Source organism: Antennarius striatus, chromosome 21 (assembly GCF_040054535.1).
Source record: "Antennarius striatus isolate MH-2024 chromosome 21, ASM4005453v1, whole genome shotgun sequence".
Classification (NCBI taxonomy): Eukaryota; Metazoa; Chordata; class Actinopteri; order Lophiiformes; family Antennariidae; genus Antennarius; species Antennarius striatus.
Window position 1 is genome coordinate 13,564,745 of NC_090796.1, and position 24,232 is coordinate 13,588,976.

General features: G+C 41.9%; 1 protein-coding gene across 1 annotated transcript in view; it reads right to left on the bottom strand.

The window, feature by feature from the left end:
- LOC137588032 (ankyrin-3-like) overlaps nt 1-24,232 on the bottom strand; it is a 72,420-nt gene that overhangs the window by 24,646 nt on the left and 23,542 nt on the right. The window contains exons 8-35 of the mRNA XM_068304753.1: nt 23,580-23,678; nt 22,644-22,742; nt 22,394-22,492; nt 22,114-22,311; nt 20,854-20,952; nt 20,546-20,644; nt 19,553-19,651; nt 19,020-19,217; nt 17,861-17,959; nt 17,613-17,711; nt 16,821-17,018; nt 16,599-16,697; nt 16,278-16,376; nt 16,046-16,144; nt 15,753-15,848; nt 15,390-15,462; nt 14,950-15,009; nt 13,694-13,729; nt 11,706-11,829; nt 8,696-8,798; nt 6,943-7,049; nt 6,092-6,124; nt 4,790-5,014; nt 1,703-1,857; nt 1,189-1,400; nt 887-1,094; nt 439-535; nt 126-354 (exon numbers count right to left, since the gene is read on the bottom strand). Of these exons, the coding sequence (XP_068160854.1) occupies nt 126-354; nt 439-535; nt 887-1,094; nt 1,189-1,400; nt 1,703-1,857; nt 4,790-5,014; nt 6,092-6,124; nt 6,943-7,049; nt 8,696-8,798; nt 11,706-11,829; nt 13,694-13,729; nt 14,950-15,009; nt 15,390-15,462; nt 15,753-15,848; nt 16,046-16,144; nt 16,278-16,376; nt 16,599-16,697; nt 16,821-17,018; nt 17,613-17,711; nt 17,861-17,959; nt 19,020-19,217; nt 19,553-19,651; nt 20,546-20,644; nt 20,854-20,952; nt 22,114-22,311; nt 22,394-22,492; nt 22,644-22,742; nt 23,580-23,678 (3,441 nt within the window). The remainder of the gene's footprint in view (nt 1-125; nt 355-438; nt 536-886; nt 1,095-1,188; nt 1,401-1,702; nt 1,858-4,789; nt 5,015-6,091; nt 6,125-6,942; nt 7,050-8,695; nt 8,799-11,705; nt 11,830-13,693; nt 13,730-14,949; nt 15,010-15,389; nt 15,463-15,752; nt 15,849-16,045; nt 16,145-16,277; nt 16,377-16,598; nt 16,698-16,820; nt 17,019-17,612; nt 17,712-17,860; nt 17,960-19,019; nt 19,218-19,552; nt 19,652-20,545; nt 20,645-20,853; nt 20,953-22,113; nt 22,312-22,393; nt 22,493-22,643; nt 22,743-23,579; nt 23,679-24,232) is intronic.

A 24,232-nucleotide genomic window follows, 5' to 3' on the forward strand; every position in this document is an offset into this window, starting at 1 on the left:
CACATTAAAGATCTGTATTTTAACAACTTTGTATTTGCTGTATATTTTTTTCAAATAACAAAAACTTAATAACAAAAGTTATGTAAGTTTAAGAAATGAATAACTATCAACCAATAATGACGCACCTCTATGTCTTTGCTCCTGGCCACCTCCTCAAAGTTCTCCTGCTGCTCCAGGGTCTTATCCACTTTGTCATCTGTCATACAGAAGCACCTCAGTCTGGATTCCACCGGGTCATTCATCTTGGCAAACACCACAAACTTGGCCATGTAGGGCACGCAGATCAGCTCCCTGTACAGCTGTGTGGCCAAGCCCACCGTCTCTGGGATCTGGTGGCAGTCTGCTAACCAAAACCTGCACAGGTGGCACATAAAATGATGACTTCCCAAACTAACTATGGCTTCACTCGCAAAACGCAGCTGATGTAGAGTGTCTCACCTGGCAGAAACATTGGTGGTAAAGGAGACGCAGTCGTTGACAAAGGTGAGGGGAGTTGTTCCGGTGATGTCTTCCCACTGTGCCGGAGACGTCCCACCTGGTAGACAGTCAAACAGGAAACAGATTACAAAGATAAAAAATATTTTTATGTTATATCTCTCTTTTTCATATAATACATGGGCATTACAGAACAACATTTGATACTTCCAACTAAAGTCATTTTTTAATTCCCTTGCAGATATCTGGTGTCACTTCAGAGTTCAAAGTCAAATCATTTTGCAAAACAATGCATAAAACATCATCATATCTACCCCTAATGTCCACTTTTAACATCCAAAATCTTTTTCTTTTTAAAGTTTAATACTCAAGCAATTTTCTTCACTCTCAAGGTCCCAAGCTGAAACTGCTCCTCATTAGAATAGATGTACACGAGTACAAGAATACACACCAGTAATGCTGCAGAGGAGGCGCAGACATGGAGTACAGTCTCCTTTGTAGCCGTTGGTAAGCCCCTCCCCTGAGAGCGGCGGGACTGGGATGGTCATTGTGATAGGCTTGTGAAATTTCCTTCTCCTCGGCTCCACTGTAACAATTGGGCTGAATGTTGCTCGGTTACCAAGGATTTTCTTCACAGTGTCATCAGGCACTGGCTGGGCCTGGCAGAGAAGAGGCAGTGATGAATTCACTGTGTACCTACATTTCCATGACTATATTTGTTTTATAGGGCTCCCAAATAACAAGGGATCTCACCTGCAGTCCAACTTTAATCTTTTTGGTTAACGCCCCCTCTGGGAAGGAAGCCTGAACCAATGGGACGCTCTGGCTACACAGAGTCCCACCCTCGGGTCCCATCTGATTGGTCTCCTGTCTGATTCTTGATACCACAGCAAAGTACTGTGGGAAATCCTTGGTGATGATCCGGCATATTCTTTTCTTCTCCAGTTCCTCAGGACTGTCCAGCTCTGTAGAAGCAGTGATGTTTACTGTCTACAGAAAAACCTGGTTGCTCGTGGGTAGTTAACAAAAAAACGTGGATTGTCTGTGTGTTCGAGTCTTAACACTGAATATTTTCCGTACTACAAGGCACACTTAAAAGCCTTTATAATCCAGTGCACCTTATATAGGAAAAAAGTTTTAAAGTAGGGCATTCATTGAAGGTGCACCTTATAATCCAGTGCACCTTACAGTGTGGAAAATACTGTACATAGCTGAGTACAATTCTAAATCCTGGTTCCTGAAGTCTAACTCATCAAAGCAGCTCTACCTTCATCCATTCCACCGAGGAGCTGATGGAGGTCATCGCCTTTATAGTCGTACAGATGTTCCTTCCAGGATTCTCCGTTCTCACTGCGCAGTAAGATCAGCTCTCTCTCCTGACCTCTCATCGAGCCAAAATGAGGGATCTCCACTATCACAGGTCTGGTCAGGTACAGGTCATGGAAATATGCTTTCATTAGTTATGGGTCACTTAATCACTCTTTATTTTTTTCCACTCCATTACTTAATCAATTAAACAAAAGCTTCATTCCAGCATTCTGTTCTTCAAACTCGACCTTGACTAGATAAGAGAGGATATTATTTAGATGTTCCTGAAGCTTTAACTATATGCAGTGGAACTAAAACTAATAAAAGTTGCTTTAATCCAGAGAAACTCAACTATGACAAAAGAATACTGGAGATCTCAAAATAATAACACCTTTCAGTCCAAAACAGACATCTGCTGATGACACTGTTGTTTTATAAATGAGACTGTAGATGCGTTCGTGCTGCAGCTCGATGGAACATTCAGAATGCATGTCATAGTCCGTGACGCGACAGGACGCACAAAATGGAATGAGGAGAGGGAGGAGAAAGCTGCACAGCTCTTATTCAAAGAAGGCATGATAGCAACACAAGAGAGAAAGATGAACACACTCTAACCTGAGGACCAGGTTTCTTTCAGTCACTCAGAGAAGAGTGAGACCATTCTGGAGATATCAGAGGAACTACATTTATTGATTACTGACTTCGATAATCTTCTAAAATCCACATAATTTTGCCAGGTCCATCATGAACGCACAATTTTGGGATTGTAGGCTGAAATTGACAAGCCAGTGCTGTGCACCTTACTTAAGAGACAGATTTTAGATCGCTAGCTCTTTGGTTAAAACCAGTTAGATGTTCCATTATAATTGAATCATATTATTTTAAATATTAGAAACGCGAGATGTAACTGAACAACAAGCGTAAAGACTGAAGGATTTTGGTTTTATAATATCATTTTCAAAAACACAACTTATCAGTTATCAACTCCTCCAACAGCTAACATCAACTTAAGAAAACAAGGTACTAAATAAAATTTACAGGACATACATTTCAGGCATCTTGCCCACAAAAGTTCTCAGCAGACACACTTGAGCCACATCAACATCTAAATACCGCCCTGATCTAAGACTGACATATCTCTTAATAGTTTGTTATCCTTCCTAAATGGCCTGTGGAAATGCAAATCAAAGGACCGCAACAAATGTATTCCTCTCTTTTAATATTAATATGTGCAGTTCTGCACAACTTAAACAGTATTTGAGATTTAATTCCAGTTAAATTTTATTTAGCATTGCCAAAAAGCTATCTAAAGGCTTTTTAACTTTGTTTTGTACATTTAAATGTATTAATTTCCATTTTGTCATTACTGCAAGGTGATAAATCAGAATTTATCTCATACCAAGCATGAATGTCAAAGTTCAGCTGAATTGAAGTATCAACGCTGGATTGGTTTCATGGAATAAAGACCTTTTCACATTGCTTCAGGTTCGTGTAATGAGGATCACTGCATCTCAGTCCAACTCACCGGCTCTGGAAATGAACGAATTACACAAAAGAACTGCGAAATGACGTAAAACGGATCGCAAAGGTGAAGTAAAGTAACAGTCATGGAAGCAGAATGGTGCTCGGCTTGAGGAGGAGAAGGCTCATGCCCATTAAGCGCAGTCCAGTCCAAACAGCCAATCAAAACATTTACTTTCAGTGACATCAGAAGCCCCACTGAAAGCTTCTGAACTCAAAAAATACAATGTCTTCTAAATGAAAGTGACTAGAAAGTAACTGTAATGAATTTTACGTTACATCGTGTAGTTTTGGGAAGAATTTTAGAGGTAAAAGTTTATCCTTACCAAAGCGGTAAAACTATTCGTCCTCTCTTCATAAGTTTTTACATCGATCATTAATATGTCGCTGATTTCTTCCCAAAACTACATGGCAACCCGTACGGTATAAAAGTAATGCTGTGTCCCATAAATCAAAGTCAAAGAGGTGGGTGACAGAAATCATATCCATTAGCATGGATCAGCCTCAGTCATGTGGGAGGCACAGAGGGGAGAGGAGTCGAGTGTGGGGGGGGGGGGATGCTATGTTTGGTTCCTACCCAACAAATCTAGTTCCTCTGGGTCCCAGCTGAAGCACTGGACTAACCAGGCTCTCGCCTTCATTAAGGGCTGGCAGCTTTCTGGGAAGATGTAGTTTACTGTGTCCGCAAGATAATGAAACACACACACACACACACCCACATACATACACACAAAACATACTTTTCAGTAAAAGCATACAGCGTTGAGCCCTAGTTTTGTATCAGTAGACCAATATACTCATCTCTAATTCACCACTGTAAATTAGAGCTACAATGGAGAGCTAATGGAGGTCATTGTCGCTGCGCCTCAGAGACAGTAGCAGAGGGATGGACTGAACCCAGGGAGGTGATAGGAAGGGACTGAGGTGTGACGTTTTAACAACTGATTATGTGTGTATCCCCAGAACCAGAGAGAGAGGGGAAAAAAAAGACTCAGATCTAACATCAATGAACCGCTGATGTGATCACCTTCATCACTCATTCACTCACGTGAATCATTCCCGCACACCGTAGATCTTGCTGTGAACTGAAACCTCAGAATGCATCAGCTTATCAGCTTAGATGAGCTTCTCTTTCCATATATCCTCCAGCAATCCCAGAAATAACCTCTGCTATGAATAAAGTAAAAGGTGTTGTGTCTCATTGTTGAAATTTATTTCTAATGCTTGATTCCAAGATAAATTAAAGGTAATCGAGGCGTTGCCATTTATTTGAGGCAGATTTTGGTTTTGATGTACTTCTTGACATCCACTAGGAATACACAAGAAAATACGACATCTCAAACGGTGCTGCACCTCAACATGCACCTTTAGGTACACGCTTTCAATTATAAAGGCAGATAGCTTGGAGATGGCAATGCAAGAAGCAGGAGGAAGGAGATGTCAAGTTGTGGAACAAAAGGGGAGAAAAATAAGCAATTAAGAAGCAAAATCTGTGAGGATTTAAAAACAAAAAAAAAAGTCTTACCCGAGAAACTGAGCTCCTGCTGGCCCGACCTCCACCAGTCGACTGGCCAGGCCTTCGCCTTCCACCATCGGAGGAGGCGATGCCAGTTTGTGCCTCTTCACCAGCCGGCAAGTGATCCTGGTGGGAGCCGTGCACTTTCTGGGCGGGATGATGATGCGCATGCCGTTGTGACGACTCCCTCTCATGGAACCGCCCCTGGCATCGACCATGAAGCTGACCAGGAACCTTAGGGTTAGGGGGGGAAACGAGGAAGAGGCAAAGAATGATGGGAGACACATAAAAGAGAAAGAGAAAGGAGCGTGTGAGGGAAGGATATAAGAAAATGAATGTACAAATCGGTGTAACGACTATACTGATGGAGAGAGAGGAGCTTTAGTTGAGGTGAGATCCTTTCCCATGCTGTGATCTTCAAAACACAAGCAAAGTAAGTGTGAGCAAAGTAGACGATAAATTGCCAAAAAAGAAAGAAATGTGGGGAGTTTTCTGTGTTGGCAGTGATTGCTGTTCCAGAAAATAAATATTCTTTAAGCCCCGGTGTGTCAGATTTACAGAGCTCTATCCGTAACTAATGTAACTACTTAAATACCTAAAATGACCTTTCCTTTACAGGAAGGGTAGGCACTATTTTTTCTGATGTACAGCAGCCAAGAAATGACAAACTTTGGTATAACAGTTTTGCAGAAATGACCTTAAATGTTCTATTATTCAGATGCTGATGAATCGACATGCCAACACAGGAGCCTCCAGTGTAATCTGTTTTATCCATATTAGAAAGAAGTGTTGTTCTGTATATATGTTCTGATTTAGAGAGAACACACACACACACACACGCAAACACGCAGATCCACACGCACTGTCTAATGAATGAGATGTCATGTTAGTTTCTGCCTGTTGAAAATATGTTTTCAACTTGATGTCATTTGGCATAAATGAATCCGTCGATTAGCATGACTAGCAAATATGAATGTTATCTGTGGTTGCAATAAACAAGACTGTTTTAAGGAATCTATTGTCAGCTGGCAATCCAAGGCAATGTCAGTCTCATTCTCATGAGTGTAGCCCCCCCACCCACCTCCCAAACTCATTCTGAGACCCACAAGTTTCCTCCAAATAAAAGTAACCAACACAAAGCCCAAAATCCGAACCACTACATATCAAGTCTGTAACACAGTTCAGGTGTGAGAAGAGCAAACACAGATGTTATGAGTGAACAGAGAGCAGAGGGTGTGTGACGTCTCCGGGAAGCAAGATGTAACACGATCGAGGTGGGGATAAAGACGGCAACCAATCACATTCAATCACCTGCTGTCGTACTGCGGGAGCGGAGAGGAAAAACTGCAGGATGGACGACAAAGCAACGCAGGAGTGACAGGTCAACAACAGCTTTCTCATCAGGAATAGCACTGATCACCAAAAAGGAATAGTTCCGTGCTTTTGGAAAAGGGCTTGATTGCTTTCTGGTGGAGAGTCGGAGTTACATCCATCAGTCTGTTAGCTTAGCTTAGCGTAGCAGCAAGACCACAATTGTTTTTACAATTTTGCTGTTAGACAACTTTAGCAAAAGCAGTAGTGGTTGGCGGACGGAGCGAAGGTAACGACCCCCCTCATCCTAGCTACGCTAACCGACTACCAGTGGCGTCGATCTGCTCGTCTAGCTCCATCTGCACCAGAAATCATATTTCCCATAACATCAGTGCATTTTGATTTAAATTACAGTTCCTTCATTTCCACAGTTAAGTAAGACACATGAGGATCTGCTGCTGCAGGATGAAGGATTTACCTGATCGTTTTTAGCAGCTGAACACTGATCAATGTCAATGATTTGGTTACCTGACCGGTTTCTGAAAGAATGTTTCTTGTATGTTTGGTACCATGTTATCAAATTAGCTGTAAAATTTGAGAGTAAGAGGAGATGAAGAGCAGATAGGAGCTGTTCATTAAAGGGGAAAGACAATGAGGAAGAAAATCAACAGAGAAGAACGAAGTATATGTAGAAGTGGATGCAGACAAAGACATGCTCTCATCTTTATTCTTCCTGCCTCTCCCTCTTCCCTTTAGTTCCCACTTTATCCTTATTGACAAAGCATGGCTGACAATTTTCCCTGATCCTTCTCATCTTCCCTCTATCCTCTTCATCATCCATTTAAACCTACCCAGAGTGTATTGGTGAGGAGACAAGGTTGACGTTATCCAGCGTGTCTGGAGTCCAGCTGTACCTCCTTAGAGAGTCGTTGTCATTGTCTTTAGCCGCCGCTAGGTGCTGCAGAGGAGACGACAAGGTCATGTCAATGCACGAGTGTGAGTGTGTGCACAACAGAAATCTAGCATGTGCAACAGGATATGCACATGTGACCATGTTCAATGCACAGCATTTTTCATGCACTTAAATCAACAAGAAAAGAAGAAATATAGAAAAGGCAGCTCATGTTGAAAAAGTCAATTTTCATAACATAAAACTTACAAAAAACCAAAAAGAACACCTTTAAAAAAAATATTTATTTTTTTTGGAATAGAAAAGAGACCAACAAACATAAAACTGCATCAAATTCTCCAAAAGGTCTGACATGGCTGAAGTGTAATGAAATATTTTAATTCTGACTAGTTTCAAATTTTAATAAACCAACACTTAAAGACACATAATAAAAGGAATTATTTTAAGGAGTTTGCTTGTAAAGAACATATTGGTTGACAGTGATTATAAAATAATGAAATCTTGCATAATAGTACTTTACCCATACTCATTAAAATAACAAGAGAGTCCAGTTTTTACCTAGCAGTAGGATCCAGAATACATTTTTTGGTGTGCTTGTCAAAAATATTTTGAACATAATGTTGCATAAATATAAAACAAAATCAAATACATGCTCTAATGATGTCATAACTGAACAGAAAATATTGCACGATGATTAAAAAAAATGGAGAAAAATTCTGAATGACGTATTTCCGCATGCACTGGACGAAGGAGTGCACGATGACTGGAAAATGTACCTTATTGTGCTGCTCTATAATGAAAGACCTTTCCTTACGGAGAATCTGGAGCAGCGTGACAGGAGACAAACTGTTATTCAGCAGCTGTTACACCCGTAAGTCATGCTATCACGCGCCATTTCATGTAAAGTTTTTATTTAGCTCCTTAAGACAGGACAATAATTTGTCAAAGCGTTTCATAATTAAATGGAAAGCTGGAAAGTGTCAGTTAGTTTTGGGACATCTGGAACTTAGATTTCCGCTACTAGTAGGTATTCATTCTAAATCCTAATGGAGCATTCACTGCTTTTATATATGAAGTACGTACATGGAATTTCCTGACTTTTCCTCTGATTGACTGAATCTGAATCTGCTATTAGACTCTTAAAAGGTTCAAAGGTGAGTTAGCAGTGGTTTAATGCAAGTTGCTATCGAGTTGCAGTCCAGGAAATCTGGGACACAGTGTTCTTACAGATAGATCTGGACCTGTTTTAGGGCTTCGGGATATCTCTATCTATCTCTACTCTAATTTTCCCCACAATCACTCTCATTGTACAGCAATGCTGAAACGACACAGCTAAACTCAGTCATCATTTTGGCGATGACTTCAGAAATTTTACGACTTAATACCCAACCCTCTCTACACACACATCTTGTCAAGACAGATTTCAAATGTATTTACATCTAGGGAGGCAGGTTTATTCTGATACTACAGTCACTGCCTATCGTAAAAAGATAAGGAGCAGTAAAATATAACAGGATTGGTCACTTTTATGTCAGCACCAATTCAGTAAGACGACTGACGATAGCCTGGCTGTTGGAACAGCACCAAGATAGATTGGCAGATTTAGAACCAGAACTGGGTGTCTTGTAAAAGTTGATGGCTTGCAGATTAAGGATTGAGAGAAATATAGAGACAGAAGCCAGAAGAAGACGTACCATGTCTTTATTAGATGCCAGCATCTCCTCTATCATCATGCTGTCCCGCGTGAAGGAGCTCCGGTTCAGCGTGTTGGACCTGTCAGAACTGAAGGAACGGAGGCTTGGTTGCCGTAGGTGTCACGGATTACCAAGACAAGAGTCACAATGAGGAGGTGGGTGGGGAGAGGAAGGTTGGGAGGGGGGGGTGTTGAGGTATGAAAGTGGAAAGAAAAAACAAAACAAAAAAACAAACAAAAACACATTAAATGCATGCAGCTTCCAGGAACCTGACCCGTCTGCCACCAGCATCAATCACAAGGTGAGGCGGGATGCACGTTAGGAGGGCATTGAAGACAAAATCCAGAGCTGGAAGGAAATAACTGCTGCACAGAGGCTACTGCGTGGGAAATAACAACCTAAAAACTTCCAGATGCAAATGCAGTCGACAGGTTTATCAATAAAATCCTCTTGGAAGGTGAACGTGTGAAGAAAAAAATAACGTGGAGAGCAGAGCAGCCGGTTTTAGCCATATTCATAAAAAACTGCACATAACTGACTGATATTGTGGATTAAATGATTATTCTTGGTGCATTAAAACTTTATTTTTCAAAAGATAACTGTGACCTGTCGTTTGTTAGGGTGACTGAGACAAAAACATGTATGAGGCAAATAAAGAGCATTCTTGAGCAATGAAATGGGAGGAATGTTTGTCTCCAAAATCTGAGCCACATTTTCAGAACTGCTATTTATAGTACACGAGTCAAATCTGAAGGATGAGGCTGGACCGCAAGACAAACCAGCGTGTACAGTTATCTGCAGGGGTTATCGTCTCACAAAAACCAAATGCTATGAGTCATAATAAATGAAATTAGATACTTTTAGATACAAAAATAATTTTATCAAGTCATTCAAATGTGTCTCTCATTAAAGAACACAACTGAACCTGCAGCTTTACAAAGAAAGGTGTCTAGTTCCATTCAATTATCATATAATTGTCCTTTCTAAAGAAGCTTTTCGCTTAAGTATAATGCAGTAGAAACACATTTAAAAAAGGAATAAGTACCTCCACTGAGGAGGTACAGAGGGAAGGATTTTTCAAGAAAATGTTGACATTTTCACCATTTTTAATGGAATTTCTCATAATTCTAATAGGTCTAATTCTAATTCCCAGCTGTTTGGATTTAGGAAATTTAATTTGCTAAGATAGCTCCTTTTGGCTCCTTTGTCTGGCAAAGGTAAATAGATATGGTAGATATAAAATTACCGGTAGGATTTAGAGATCCCTGAGCATATGACAAAACAAATATATATTCTGAGTCTTTGTATATTTGTATGGTATTCACATTTATTTCTCAGTATTTTACTAACATGCAGGGAGAATACCCTGTCCACTGTTTGCAGTCTACATATGACTCCAAACTGATGGGAGGCAATAACTCCAGTATTGCCTCCAGGTATATCAGTTCAGGTCCCTGGAAGCTTGATGTGAACAATACACACAGAAACCAAAATGATGCAAAAGCTCCATCTTTGTGAGTAACTCACAAACACCCGGGCTTGAATGATACAGAAGACACAGAAGCAAACACAACACACTATCCTCAGCTTCACCACAGTACTCAGAAATAGAAATAAAAGAACCATTATGGTTAGTAGTCAAACGCAAAGACTAAATATGTGTTAAACTGGACCACACATTAGTTGTGAATGAAGCCTGGGGTTGCCAGGAGAGGGGAAGTGATGAAATGGTAGCGGTGGGGGAGACGTAGGGAAACCTACTCATGCCTTCAGCCTTACCTGATTTTGGGACTAACAGAACGGAGATGAGGAGAGAATAAAAGATTATGAACAAACAGAGGAGTGGACAGAAAGATGCAAAGACGAGAAAAAGCTCAAGCAGGGATGCGGCGTTCGTAACCTCACTTTAAGAGAGTCGAGCGTTAAGAGAGTTTTTCAAAAGGACGAGTGATGTCAGACACAGACGACATGGATGACGTTCATGTTCTTTCAGCTTGCTTGAACTGATGCCGTAGGTCATCCATTGAGTGATTTGAATTACGACAGGCATTTTGTTGAAACAAACACACACACACACACACACACACACACTTTAACACATCACGCCCCGCTCACCCACATCGACTGTTGATCTAACCCGGCACTCAAGGCCAGAGAATCGAACATGTTTCTCATTTCCTGTGGATCAGCGTCCATGTGTGTCACCCCTCAGATATTCAATAACCCCTCCCTCTTCAGTGGATTGCACAGGAATCAATATTTTTGAATAGTTTCACCCCCACCCCCCCCCACCACCACTGGTTAGAGGAAAATGTGTGTGCATGTGGCTGTTTTTTTGGGCCTTCCTATACTTCACTTCTTTTCATCCTAATCTGTCTGGATTTTTTCAGGAGATATCTTGAAATCAGGAGATTTCAAAACTTGGAAAAAAAACATTCATGGGCCGGTTGGCGCGGCAACAGCGTGACCCCACTTTCTAATGCAGACAGGACGACTGTCAAGAAATCCCATGTTTTTGCTGGGAGCCGTGGAACGTGCTAACGCTTGTTGACCGCAGAGGCGAGTAAAGCTTCCTTTTTGTTTTCCTCATTTTGATCTTTATTATAAAAAAACAGATAACAACACTTTGGCCGACAGATCAGTGAAGTCAGAGTTCTTAAACTGTCTCTAAAATATTCTACCATTATAAAAAAAATAAATTTTTAGGTTTCATTTTGACACCAAAAAAAGACGATTAAAACTCTTTGCAAACATTTAATTCATGGAGGTTTCATTTTTGAGCTCAAAAGAGACGTTTCTTTCTTCCTGTGGGTTCAGGACGAATTTGTGGATGGGGGTGGGGTTGGAGTGGGGAGCACCATCGTAAATACTCTGCAAGGCCACATGACCAGGAAGTAAAACCTGAAGCTGACCTTTGATGGAAGTTGGGCCAGACGAGGGTTTCTCCTCGACTGACCTTAACAAGCTTAAAAACGATTGATTCAAACCGGACGGGTTGACGGGGGCTCACCTCTGCGACCGAGCCCCAACGCTGAAGCCCATGTAGCCCTCCTGGGGGAGGGAGTCGTCCCCCAGCTCCCGTAGGTCCTGGGGAGCCAGATATTTGTCCGTGTCCCCCGTCATTGCATCATCACCTGCCGGGTTGAGAACAACACAGGTGTAGAGGGGGGGGGGGGCGTTAGAGGAAGGTTAACATGAGAGAATTCTTTCTACACTTTTTTATCAGACGCTGGTTATCTCATCTGTGGGAGGTGTGTCCCAAAAGTGGGTCAGCTCAAACGTTTTGGAATGCGGCGGAAACTCGAGTGTAAAGAGAATGAATGGGTTTCGGCTCTCCTCTCACTCATTCACACCATCGGGGTCCGCACTGTGACGCAGGACCCGGGTGTTTCATTCACACACATTTTAAAGTGTTTGTCTTGTTTGTCCGTTCAGAACGCGACTGAACATCTCTTTCAGACGGATCAATGCAGCTTCTGCCCAGAGGCTGTTTTCCACTTCATATTTGAACAACCAGTCTCACTGTCAACAAAGGCTTTCTGTCCCTAAAGGAGGCGAACAGTAAATAGTACAGCGTGTCATATCTCAGCATCAGCAGCTTTCTATGGAGGTTAAAGTCATTTACAACAAATGGGAACGCAAAACGCAGCAAACGAGACGATCAGGCTCTAAGAAAGCGTTTGGAACATACTTTACAGAGAGAGCAGAACGGCGTCATCCCCCCCCCCTAGACGTGCAGCAGGCCTGATGAACCGGTGACCGCCGGAGTAAAAAAAGAGAGAGATGGGAGGAGAGGAGGGGTTCAAAAAGTGAGAGGGAAGCAAGTGCATGCAGGCGGGGGGAATGACCAGAAAAGAAAAGGAAGGCATTCCAGCGACCACAAAGCACCGGAGACCCCCCCCCACCCACCCACTACCCTCTGCTCCACCCTCTTGTCCCCTGCTGCTACACCCCCACCCCCTGGCACCCCACTAAACTTTCTCCCCTCCCCACACACACACACACACACACACACACACTCACCCTTTCCAGACTCCATCTGCCGACACACACTCTCCGGGTTGAGACCGGAGCCGTGTGGAGACTCACCCCCTGCTCTGAAGCACTTCATTCAGTCCCGTTTGCAGGATTTAACCCCCCGAGAAAACTTCCCTCCACTCCTTCAACTCCCTGTCGCTCTGTCTGCCTGTCTCTCTCTCTCTGTGTCTCCCTCTCTCTCTCTCTCTCTCTCTCTCTCTGTGTCTCCCTCTCTCTCTCTCTCTCTCTCTCTCTCTGCCCGGCACTCACACAAACAGATCAGCTTTCTCCCGCCTCCCCACCCTGCTCCGGGATTATCCCGTGTGTGTGTGTGTGTGTGTGTGTGTGTGTGTGTGTGTGTGTGTGTGTGTGTGTGTGTGTGTGCAAGAGGGAAAGTTTCAGAGCAGATACCTAGGACTCACTGCGGGACAGAAATAGTAAGTTGGTGTGTGACAAGTTGTCTGACAGTTACTAAATGTTCCCACTGCTCTTCTTCACTCTTTTATTAGTTCTACCTCCGCACTAGTTTGTTTATTTACCGTCTACTTTTTTCATTCATTTCACTTTGCTCTGACCTGACCGTCTGCATTTTTTTTACCTCTCTATCGAAGCAGCACGGAATTTCAGAGATCTACCAAATGATCTTTGTATTCCAACATGTCCCATGACATTTCTAACTTTTAGAAGCGTAGATGTTCAGAACTTTGAATTCAGTTTAGTAAATAAAAAATAAACTACATTAAATAAAAATAGTTGTGGACTGTGTGCTTTTTGGAAATAGATGATATTTTAGAGATCAGCTGGTATGTCTGTGAAAGAAAGAAAGCTCGACAACAACAACAACAACGTCAGTGTGAAGGCACACGTGCACATCAGTAAATGAACAACACAACAATTGGCAATCACCCAGTTTGGCACCACTTCATATCGGTTAATGCGGTTAGTTACGGCGACCGACACCATCATTTCTTTTGGACTTACAAGAATAGCTGATGTAGACATTTCCAAAATCCATATCTGTTCAAATAAAAGCAAAAATAAACCTTCAGACAAGTAATCTGAAATCTTTTGGTGGATATTCACCACAAGAATATTTGCATCTGAGACATGAAGCCACCAATAAAATGTTTCCTTCTTTAAATTTTTAGTATAACTTCTTCTTTTCGTTCCTTTAATCTCCTTTAGATTCCTTTAATTCCTTTAGATTCCTTTAATTCCTTTAATCTTCTTTATTTTTTCCCCTCTAGTTTTCAGTTGTTGTTTTTTTATCCCATCTAAAGACGCTCGGTACGTAGCAATCTAAATATTCAGGCTGGGCCGTCACGTATAGCACAGATGTTCATTTTATGACACCGTGCGCGGGCCGTTCTAGATGAGCTGCATTTTATATTTAAGGAAAATTTAAAAAAAAAAAACTCCTTAACTGCAGGCGGCTTTTGGCATTTAGCAGCTTTAAACATCAGGAACTGCAGTAGGCAAAAAAAAAACCCCTCAAAAAACCATGTGACCACCTAGAAAATGAAAGCTTGCTATTCTTTACCATCAATGCAGACAGTTTACAAAAGCCCCCCGAGAGCAGAAAGAAAATCAAACAAAGACTTGATTGAAAATTCCCACTGTATTAACTCCTAGTTGTCCCCCTGTCTGTGACAGTCTGTATAAAGTTCAGGTTTAGTCATTTTACTAGAAACCATGACTGAAAAGACACACAAAGCAAACACACACGCTCACCACACACACACACACACACACACACACACACACACACACACACACACACTGCACCAGCTGGCACCATCTTTTTTTCTTCCCACATGTGTGAAACTATAATGAAAGCATCACCGATGAGCCTCCAAAGACAAAGGGTTGAGTGTGAGTGCGTCTACTTCACGCCAGAAAAAGAAATCTGTTAGACGCTCTACGATGTCATTTGCAGACAGTTGGCATGGCAACCAGCAGAAAGACATTCCCCGCATTTTGATGCATGAAAGCGCTGCAGGTTTTACAGCACAGTGGAGTTGAACAGGGAAGCAGAAGCTGAAATATGGCGAGCCACAAACTGACTAGAATACTACCACTTCCATCTTCATATAAGGTCATTTTAATGAAATTAATAACAAACAAAGAGTTAAATGAAAGAGAAACCACGAATTAGAAATGTTAACAGGGAAATGGCACAAAGAAGTGAAGCTGATGAGTGAAAGAACAAAAAAAAATTGAAAAAAGATGACAGATACCTTCTTCCACATCAGATATATAGTCCTCTGTGATCATTTCGGGGACATTGGCTTTACAGACTGTGTGATTAGGATGGGGGAGAGGGTTAGAACAGAAAGGGAACCAAAATGTATGGAAAAATCAGGTGTACAGTAAAATCATAGATAAATAATGTACTGACAAAGACATAAATCGATATTTTCATTGGCTGGTTAGTTGGAAATAAAAGCTTATGTCACCAGAATTAAAGTTAGAATGTGAAATGATGGAATTAAATAAAAAGTGTTTGACATTTTGTCGACCTTTTCACACGAACGACTCAGAAAAGCTGTTTTATTCAAAAAATGTGAAAATTTGGCAAACACAAAATCAACCACTTCAAACGTCAAATACTGTAAAAAAAAAAAAAACGTTAACCGTACAGATTTACACAACAGTAAGCTGCGAAGCGAATCCCTACCTTCATCATCAGACATGTCCAACACCTCGTTCATGGTCTCTGGAACGTTCAACTTGTGCTTCTCTGTCACCGTCTGCGTAACAAGAGAGTTGATGGTTGATGTTTAGTTCGGTGCTGATGGTGATATTTCATTTTCTCTTTAATTGTTACTGTTTTTATCAGCATCAAGATACTAAATATGAAGAAAAAAAAAGAAAAAGATATGTGCCCTTTGAGCAAATTGAATCCAAAGAATTTTTGGAGGACGTCTTAAATATCATGGAAATTATCAAGATTCTTCATACTTTGAGTTTCTTTTTAATAAGTAATGGAAGAATGTGATCTTGACAAGAGAATATTTCAGATTCTGGGAAACAAACGCACCTGAGTGGTCAGAGTTTCCTCCGTGACCACTTTGAGGGTGTCGACTACAGAGATGTAGCCCAGCCTCCTGGCAATGGACAGAGCGCTGTTCCCATTCTGAAGAAGCAAAATAAAATTTAAAAAAAAACCCCGAAAAACAACAGCATGTCTATGAGGAGTTAAACTAAAATCTTAAAATTCAACCCTACTCCCCATCTTATTCTGTGTCAAATATTTGGGGAAACACAAAAAGCCATGAGGCAAAATAAGACTTTTAAATATGTTATATTTGTCATTTGTCTGTATCTACTCACAGCAGTGAGTTCGTTGGGCGGCGCTCCGTGGTGCAGCAGCAAGTTGATGATGTGTGTGTGTCCCTGCTGTGCAGCCTGATGGAGCGGTGTGTAGCCATTCTGCAGAGTGCAAAATGAGACAAATACATATATTGCACACCTACTGATGGATAATTAAAATATACTGTCTAATAGATGGGTAATGATTCAAATTAGCACACAGAAATAAAGAAAGCAATACATCTGTGGTTACCTTGGTCTTACTGTTGACCTTCGCTTGATTTTTCAACAGGAAATTCACCATCTTGATGTTGCCATAGTGACAAGCCACATGGAGAGGAGTGTATCCCAGCTAAATGGCACAGAAATCAAAAAAGTCAAAATCCATCTCTCCAGCATGTGGGGAGAAACATTAAATCAGTTTTTTAAAAGATTCCCACACACAAAATAAGGAAAAACTGAACTTGTTACCATGGGAACCAAGACAGTGCAGTTGTAAACGCAACGATTCACTGTTAATCCTGTTTATCTGTCATCTGAGCTCAACTGTGACGTATCAAATAGAAAGATTTACCTTTGTCTCAGGGTTTATTGTCGCACCATGGTTGACGAGGACCTCGGCAACTTTGACTTTATCTTCTTGGGCAGCCAGGTGAAGCGGAGTGAGACCAGACTGAGGACACGGAAAACACACAAATATCTGACACAGGCCATGCGGAGCTGGCCATTACACCAGGTTTACACCATGCATAAACACACCCTAAGCACCTCCGGACGTCACAGTCCGACCTCGTACCTTGTTGGCCATGTTCACGGCGGCGTCTCGAGCCAGCAGCAGCGTCACAATGTCTACGTTGCCTTCCTGCGCTGCCAGGTGCAAAGGCGTGATCCCCTGGCGAGTCACCGTGTTGGTGGAGGCGCCGTACTCCAGTAGCGTGGTGGTGATCTCCATCTGATTCTTCTTAGCTGCGATGTGGAGTGGCGTGTAACCGTTCTGGGCACAGACGAAGAGAGAGGGTTGTTTCTTCCGTCACAAGTAAACAGCAATGTCATCAGCATATTTACTCCATCCACCAACTCCATATGAAAACCAAGCTAATGCCAACTAGCTACTAGGTCAACTTTGTATTTCACTCATTGAAAAAATCACTCAAAAAAAAAATCACCTTTTCCAAACAGTCAGTATATTTTTTTTAAATCTTACTAAAAGTCCAATTTAAAACTAACTAAATAAGTTTCATTTCGAGAACATGTGCATCATTTATTTTTTTCAACTCAGTCAACCCAACACATTTGGGTTTATTGACCATAAACCAAAGATATTACCATTAGACGCGACTCGAAATCCTTTATTTTGTGACTTATTCAATATTTAATACGAGAATAAAAGCTTTTTGAGGCCTGGCTAATTTTAGTGGCAGCTTTTTCTAAATAGATGCCTTTGGAGTGGCTAACCAATCACAGCGCTGCCCTTCACGATGTGAGTGATTGAAACTGGGTCAGCCTCCTTTCAGACAGAGAGGCAGAGATGTTTCTGTGCATTAAGGCTCGAGGAAAATTCAATAGAAACTCATTGACTGATTCTTACCTTGGCAGCAGCGTGCGGTGAAGCTCCCTGGTTGAGCAAGAGCAGCGCCACCTTCTGGTTATCATAGTGTGCTGCCACATGCAGTGGAGTTAATCCGCTCTGAACACACACAACCGTTGTTAAGATGGTGCTTTACATTAAGAGTAGTGCAGAAAACATCTAGACTGGTGTGATGGTGTGTAGTGTGAATCTGTGGGGGCTCATAGTCTAGCTCTACTGTTGCACACCACCGATCGGATACGCGTTACCTTCCCAGCGGCATCGGGCGAAGCACTTTTCTGCAGCAGCAGGTTGGCGACCTCGATTTTCCCGTATTTTGCAGCTACGTGCAAAGGAGTGAAACCCTTCTGGAGAGACACACAACAACAGAAACAGAAAAATTACAATCCATGGCTGTTCGAGAGGCTTCAGTTCACAGTTGGAATCTCCCGTGATTCTGTAGCACACATGGCGGCTCCAGGAAACCCACATGTACTCAATCACTTATAATTGAGCCGCTAGTCGGGCTGTGTCATGATTGCATGAGAAACTGATTAGATGTGATTAAATGAAATAAAGGTTTGGGGGTGTGGAGAGACCATGTGGGCATGTTTTATATCAGATTCTTCCCCTATGAGGTCATGCAGACACCATTACCACTCTTTGCGAATGAGACCCAGTTCTGTATGTTTGCACATGTGTAGATTATTTGCAAGCTCACAAACTGAGAGGTGCCCAAAGATTACGGGACCTGACAGAATCCCAGACCAGCTTGCATAGCGCTGAATTATTTGATTGGATTATTTAACAGCATGAAGTGTTACGACAAATTTATGTTTCAAAAGTCCTTTAATCTAAAACAACTCTCCTGTGGAGTAAAACTTCAATCAGGATGTGCTTTACCTTGGGTCCTTGCTAATCAGCAACCTTCAGAATGGTAAAACTCTAAGCTAATGTTAAGCAGGCATAGACACAGAGCCTCACATTTACAGCAGCTATTAATGATTAAGCAAAATGGAGGAAAAAAAATACAAGATTCGGATTTACTGCTACGTGAATTCTGTGGCTCCTTTGCCACAGAAAGGAACTTAAGATGTTCTCTGAAGGTAAAAGCTACAGTCTGTTCCCTCCTTTCTTTTTCCCAATATCCAGTTACAACACAGACACATTTCTTCTGTTCGGCTCTATTTAGACAGGAGGGACTTTCCTCAAGAATGGAAACTGGAAAAATCTCTGTTACTGTTTGAATGGAATTTATGAAAAGAGCGATGCACAAAGAAAGACTCCCCAGCAGCGGTAGGGAAGTTATTCTGATCAATTGTAACTCGTGTTCTTCAATCCCAGAACAGAACGGCAACAAACAGACAATCAGTGCTACCTCCACACACAGGATTTTCGATTGCATATGTATGTGTGTGTGATATTTACCTTGGTAAAAATGCCCAGATTCGCTCCTTGGTCCAGCAGCGTTGCAGCTACATCCTTGTGTCCCTCCCTGGCAGCCAGATGTAAAGGTGTGTATCCAGAGCTGGTGGTTGCATCCGGACATGCTCCGCTAGCCAGCAGCTGCTGGACGATGTCCTGCTTCCCCAGTCGGCTGGAGATGTGCAGCGGAGTCTGGTCGTCCTGTTTAATCACCAAGACATCCCAGCTTTAGGAAAAGGACGCTCTAACCTCTAATTATTTTTGGTTTTGCAAACCTATGCAGTAAATTAATTGATTTCTATGATTAATTTCTGACAGATTTCCTATAAAGACTTAATTCACATTGAGAACATGAGTCATGAAATGAGCATTGACTGCAGGCCCTCAGCAAAGAACCAAACCACACTCTCATTTCTCCATCTCTAACACAGACTGTTTATGGACATACATGTAAGTGTTGCAGGCAAATGGCTTCCAGGTCTTTTCTATTTAAAGGGACGAGTCCTGTGTGGATTCAAATGTCACATGTGGTGTACCTTGGCTGTGGCATCGACCCGCGCTCCGTTCTGGATCAGATATCGGACCACATTTGACTGTCCTGCCCTCGCCGCCATGTGGAGGGCCGTCTCCCCCCTCTGGAACACACACGCACACACACACACACACACACACACACACACACACACACACACACACACACAAACAACAAAGAAAAGGGATTGATGAGTCTTCCAAACTTGTGATTTACGATACAGACAAAAGCACAGGAGAGAGAGAATGAGAGACCCCTTGCTTTCCACACCCAGCTAACCATAATGACGTCCTATAATGCTCTGTTACTACGGTAACCTGGCCACAGACGCAGCGTGGGCGACCAAATACTTTGGGGCTGAAGAGTTAAACGAGCAGCACTAACTCCCCTCTTACAGTATTTTCACTCTCTTGCCCCACTATTTGCTCATTTCCTCTCCTTCAGTTCTCCCCCTTCATCTGTCTTTCTTTCACTTGAGCCTTTTTCCAATAGAAGAACAACGATGAACCAACTAAATTTCCTTTCATCACATAAGCATAGAATTCAGATATCAGATATGTGTGGCACAAGAAGGAAAGCTAAATGTTTCACCTCTTGAAAAAAAAAATCTGACTAGAACATATTTGGCCACTAGGGGGCGGCAGAAACACAAAGCGAACATTCAGCGTCACTGAAACTACTAACGAGGTTTGATTGATCGATTTTCAGATAGATCCAATAACTACATTTGCTTGATATTGTAAGGTGGGTTTTTTTTCTTCTATTAGTAATAAGGTCTCTGAAGGATTTTGATTAAAATTAAGGGTTGTGCATTTTAAAATGAAGAACCAGTAAAACTTTAGGATATCCATACACATTTCTTTACATCATTATTTCTTACATTTTAATGACTTAACAACATGAACAACCACACTTACTTTCAGCTGAAATTTTATGTTATGCACATATGTTTTTAGGAAAGTACATTTAAAAGTTAAGTGAGAGAAAAAAAACTGACCACATTGCTCGTGTTTGGTGAAGCCCCGTGGTTGATCAGCTGGTGGACGATGTTGTCGTGTCCCATAAACGCTGCAACATGGATCGGAGTCAGACCGGACTGCATCGTGAAAAGAGAGAGGTTAGGGAATAAATGAATGAAATTCAAAAAATGACGCTTTTATTTCAATATGCTGTTAAACTGCAAGAAAAGAAAATGACTTTATACACTAGTTATGGATTTATTCCCTGTGTAATGTCTTTTCATTTCAGAAAGATCTTGTGCAGTGAAGGCTGATAACACACAGACACACACACACACACACTAACCTCAGTGACTGCCTGTATAGAAGCTCCATGCTTCAGGAGTAGCTCCATCACCTTGACTCTGTTTTTCTTACAGGCGATGTGCAGAGGAGTAAAACCATTCTACAATGCAGAAAAGCAGAAACAAAAGAATAGATGGGTGAGATATTCCAGAAACTCTTTCTGTGTGTGCGTCGCTTTTGCAGGTCTCTCAGAACTGGCGGAAGACAAAACCTGGACCGGCAAGTGGAAAATACAGAGCAGTCCTTTTCTCCCCTTCTGTTTTTTCACTTTTTCTCTTCACCCCTCTGCATGAAAACCAGACGAACATGTGTGGAAATAATCGACTCAATTCTAAATAAATGAAAAAAGCACGCCGCACTGAAACAGATACTTCTCTTTACAACCCACTCTTCTCTTGCCAACACGTAGACATGGCCCCCTCCCTCCCTTCCTCTTTTACTTGCTTGACTTTGAGGTTTCTGGCTTAATCGTATGACTTCATTTTCCTCTGTTTGTCATTTTTTTCCCTTCTCTTTCGCTGTGGCTACAAAGTCCCAGCGCTCTAACCACACCCAGACTTCTCCCATTACAGGACGGAGATAGCCATCCTCCTCAAAGACACCGGCCGGGGTGACAAAGACGGGATTTTCTTATTTCTTTCACCCATCTGTGTCGTTTCTTCTCTTTTTAATTCTATAATATCTTTCTCTTTGTTGAAAACTTACAAAGATGGAGATAAAGAAGGAATGACAGAATGGAGATGTAAGAGGAGGAGGAGGAGGAGAGGAAATTAAAGATTTTGAAGGGCAGGAAGACATTTCTGGTTGCTCCAGGAATGAAAACATTAATTTTGTTTCATTTTCTAAGAGTGGTGACACTTTATTATAGAAATAAATCATAAGTGTCAAAAAAAAATCAATGACATACTGTGAATGAGTCTCTTGTCATATTTTCATTACTGTATAAAAATCCAATTTCATTGGTTTCTGTAAGACTCAATGGAAAAAGCCAAAGGGCGTCCATTTGAAATTTAAATGTCGTTTTTCCATCTGTTGAATCAGGTAACAAAAAAAAGCAACACAGTCCAGTGCAGTTTTACTGTATATCCTGCATTAGCTCACATCCGCCTCTTGTGGCTAACATAGGTATTACAAAAACAAAACAGCTACCGATTATTAAAAAAAAAGATAAAAGAACAAAATATGTTAACGCCTTAACTTATTTTCACCAGATGAAAAAAGGAACTAAATAAGTAACATGATGCAAGCCGTTCGTCCTCACCAGCGCCTTGGCGTTGGGGTTGGCCTTCTTGTCCACGATGACCTTGGCCACCTTGTAGTGGCCGCAGTGGGCGGCCACGTGCAACGCTGTCAGGTAGTCGTTGGTCACGTCGTCCACGGGGACCTCGTGGTGCAGCAGCAGCTGGACGCAGTTCAGGTGGTCGCCCTGAGTCGCCATGTGGAGGGGAGACAAACCATTCTGGGGGAGGGAAACCGGTATTTAGAGCCAGAAAGGAGAGGGACAATGATGATTAAATTAGAGCGACAGGTTGGAGGAGTACCTTGGTTTTTGACAGTATTGGAGCTCCTCTATCCAGCAGCATCCCCACCACCTGTTCATGTCCGCTCCTGGCTCCACAGTGGAGAGGAGTCAGACCGTCCTGTGACAACAGACAGGAACGGCACAGCGACTCATGTCAGACTCCAGTTCCTACACTTCCTCCAACCTAAAGGCTCTCACTGAACATCCTAAGTAGACATATAAAAATGAAAAGGATACTGTGTGTGTGTGTGTCTGTGTGAATACATCACCTTGGTCCGTGCATCTATTTTGGCTCCTCTCTCCACCAGCAGTCGCACCATGTTGCTGTTTCCTCGTTTGGATGCTACGTGCAGCGGCGTGATGTCATTCTGAGGATGAGGATGAGGAGGAATGAGGCGTTCAGCAGGGAATTATCACAGAACATCGTACCGCTGGCTTTCTACACACCGTGGGCCACTAATACACAAGGTGCAACTAACATGTGAACAAGAGTTGTCACAATGTTGGTGCTGGATAAACAGATAAATAGCGCCCTCTTGTGGAGCAAATCCAGGAACATTAGCTGAGCTGTTACGGTCTACAATCTGGAAACATCTATCGTCTTTTAAAATATATATTTACTAAATCATTTCTTGGTTGGAAAGATTTTATATGAGTTCTTGACATGTAAAATAATAATTTTGAGCCATTTGTGGATGAATACCGCAGAAGATCATCACATGTGATGAGCAGGTTTCTCGTTTACTTACTTACTTCCTACGTCCTGCTTCCTGACAGATATACTAAACTTATTTTTTTTGTAAATTTTGTCAATCTTTCACCTTAATATGTTGAAATAAGAAAAAAATTCACACCAATGTCATCCTTTAAATTATGATTTTTTTTTTTCCCCTCAGATTTTTCCATGAACAGTAAAACATACGATTTTGAGAAGTGACAAAAACTCCTGAGGAAAAAAACTATCTTCAAACTAAACTGAATTAATTTGCGGCATTACTTAACATCCATGACCCTACACAGTTTCCACCACATGTCCATACACAGGATCATACAACATACAAACAACATGCTTAAGCGTCCTCCGGTAGATTGACGAGCACAGCTGTAGGATCGGATTCCTGGGCTCGCGTAAGTACATGCATATCATCCTGTTGTCCTTACAGTGAATGCTTGCAGCACAGCATGTGTGCTATCTTTGTACCTACCCTCGCCTTGAAGTCCACAGCTGCGCCTCTGTTCAGCAGCAGCGTGGCTACGTTGATATTTCCATAGTGAGCTGCGATATGGAGGGGAGTGAAGCCACTCTGAGAAGGGACGAGAAGACGGAAAGAGAGACAGTAGAATACATTAAAACAGAAAGAAACGGAAGGAAAACATCCCTCATAATAAAACACAAGCAAGGCATGATGGGAGGTAACACAGCAGGGTAACAGAGCACAGCAGACCAGGACTGAGCGTGAGCCAAGCGTGCTTCAAATATCTTTTTAAGTTCTACTTTTTATTTATTTTACTTACTCTAACTAGAATGACATTCAGCAGAGCACACACCTCCGCCACAACCCAACAGTCATCCTTTAAAACCACTGGACATGAGTGTTTATTTGGATCCACATCAAACTGTGCACACACACACCCACACACACACACACGTTCACGAAAATTGAGGCATAATCCACAGAGGAGTGAAAGAAAATGTGAAAACCACCAAATGTCTCTATCCAGATCAACACCAAAGGTTTAATATTTTAGGCTATTCTACAAAGTTTTGAGTAATCCTGAGTTTGGTTGAAGGTAGGATTAGACAAAACCTGTCAAATGGGCTTTCATGAAACATGGAGGGTGCAGCTCTGGATGGAGG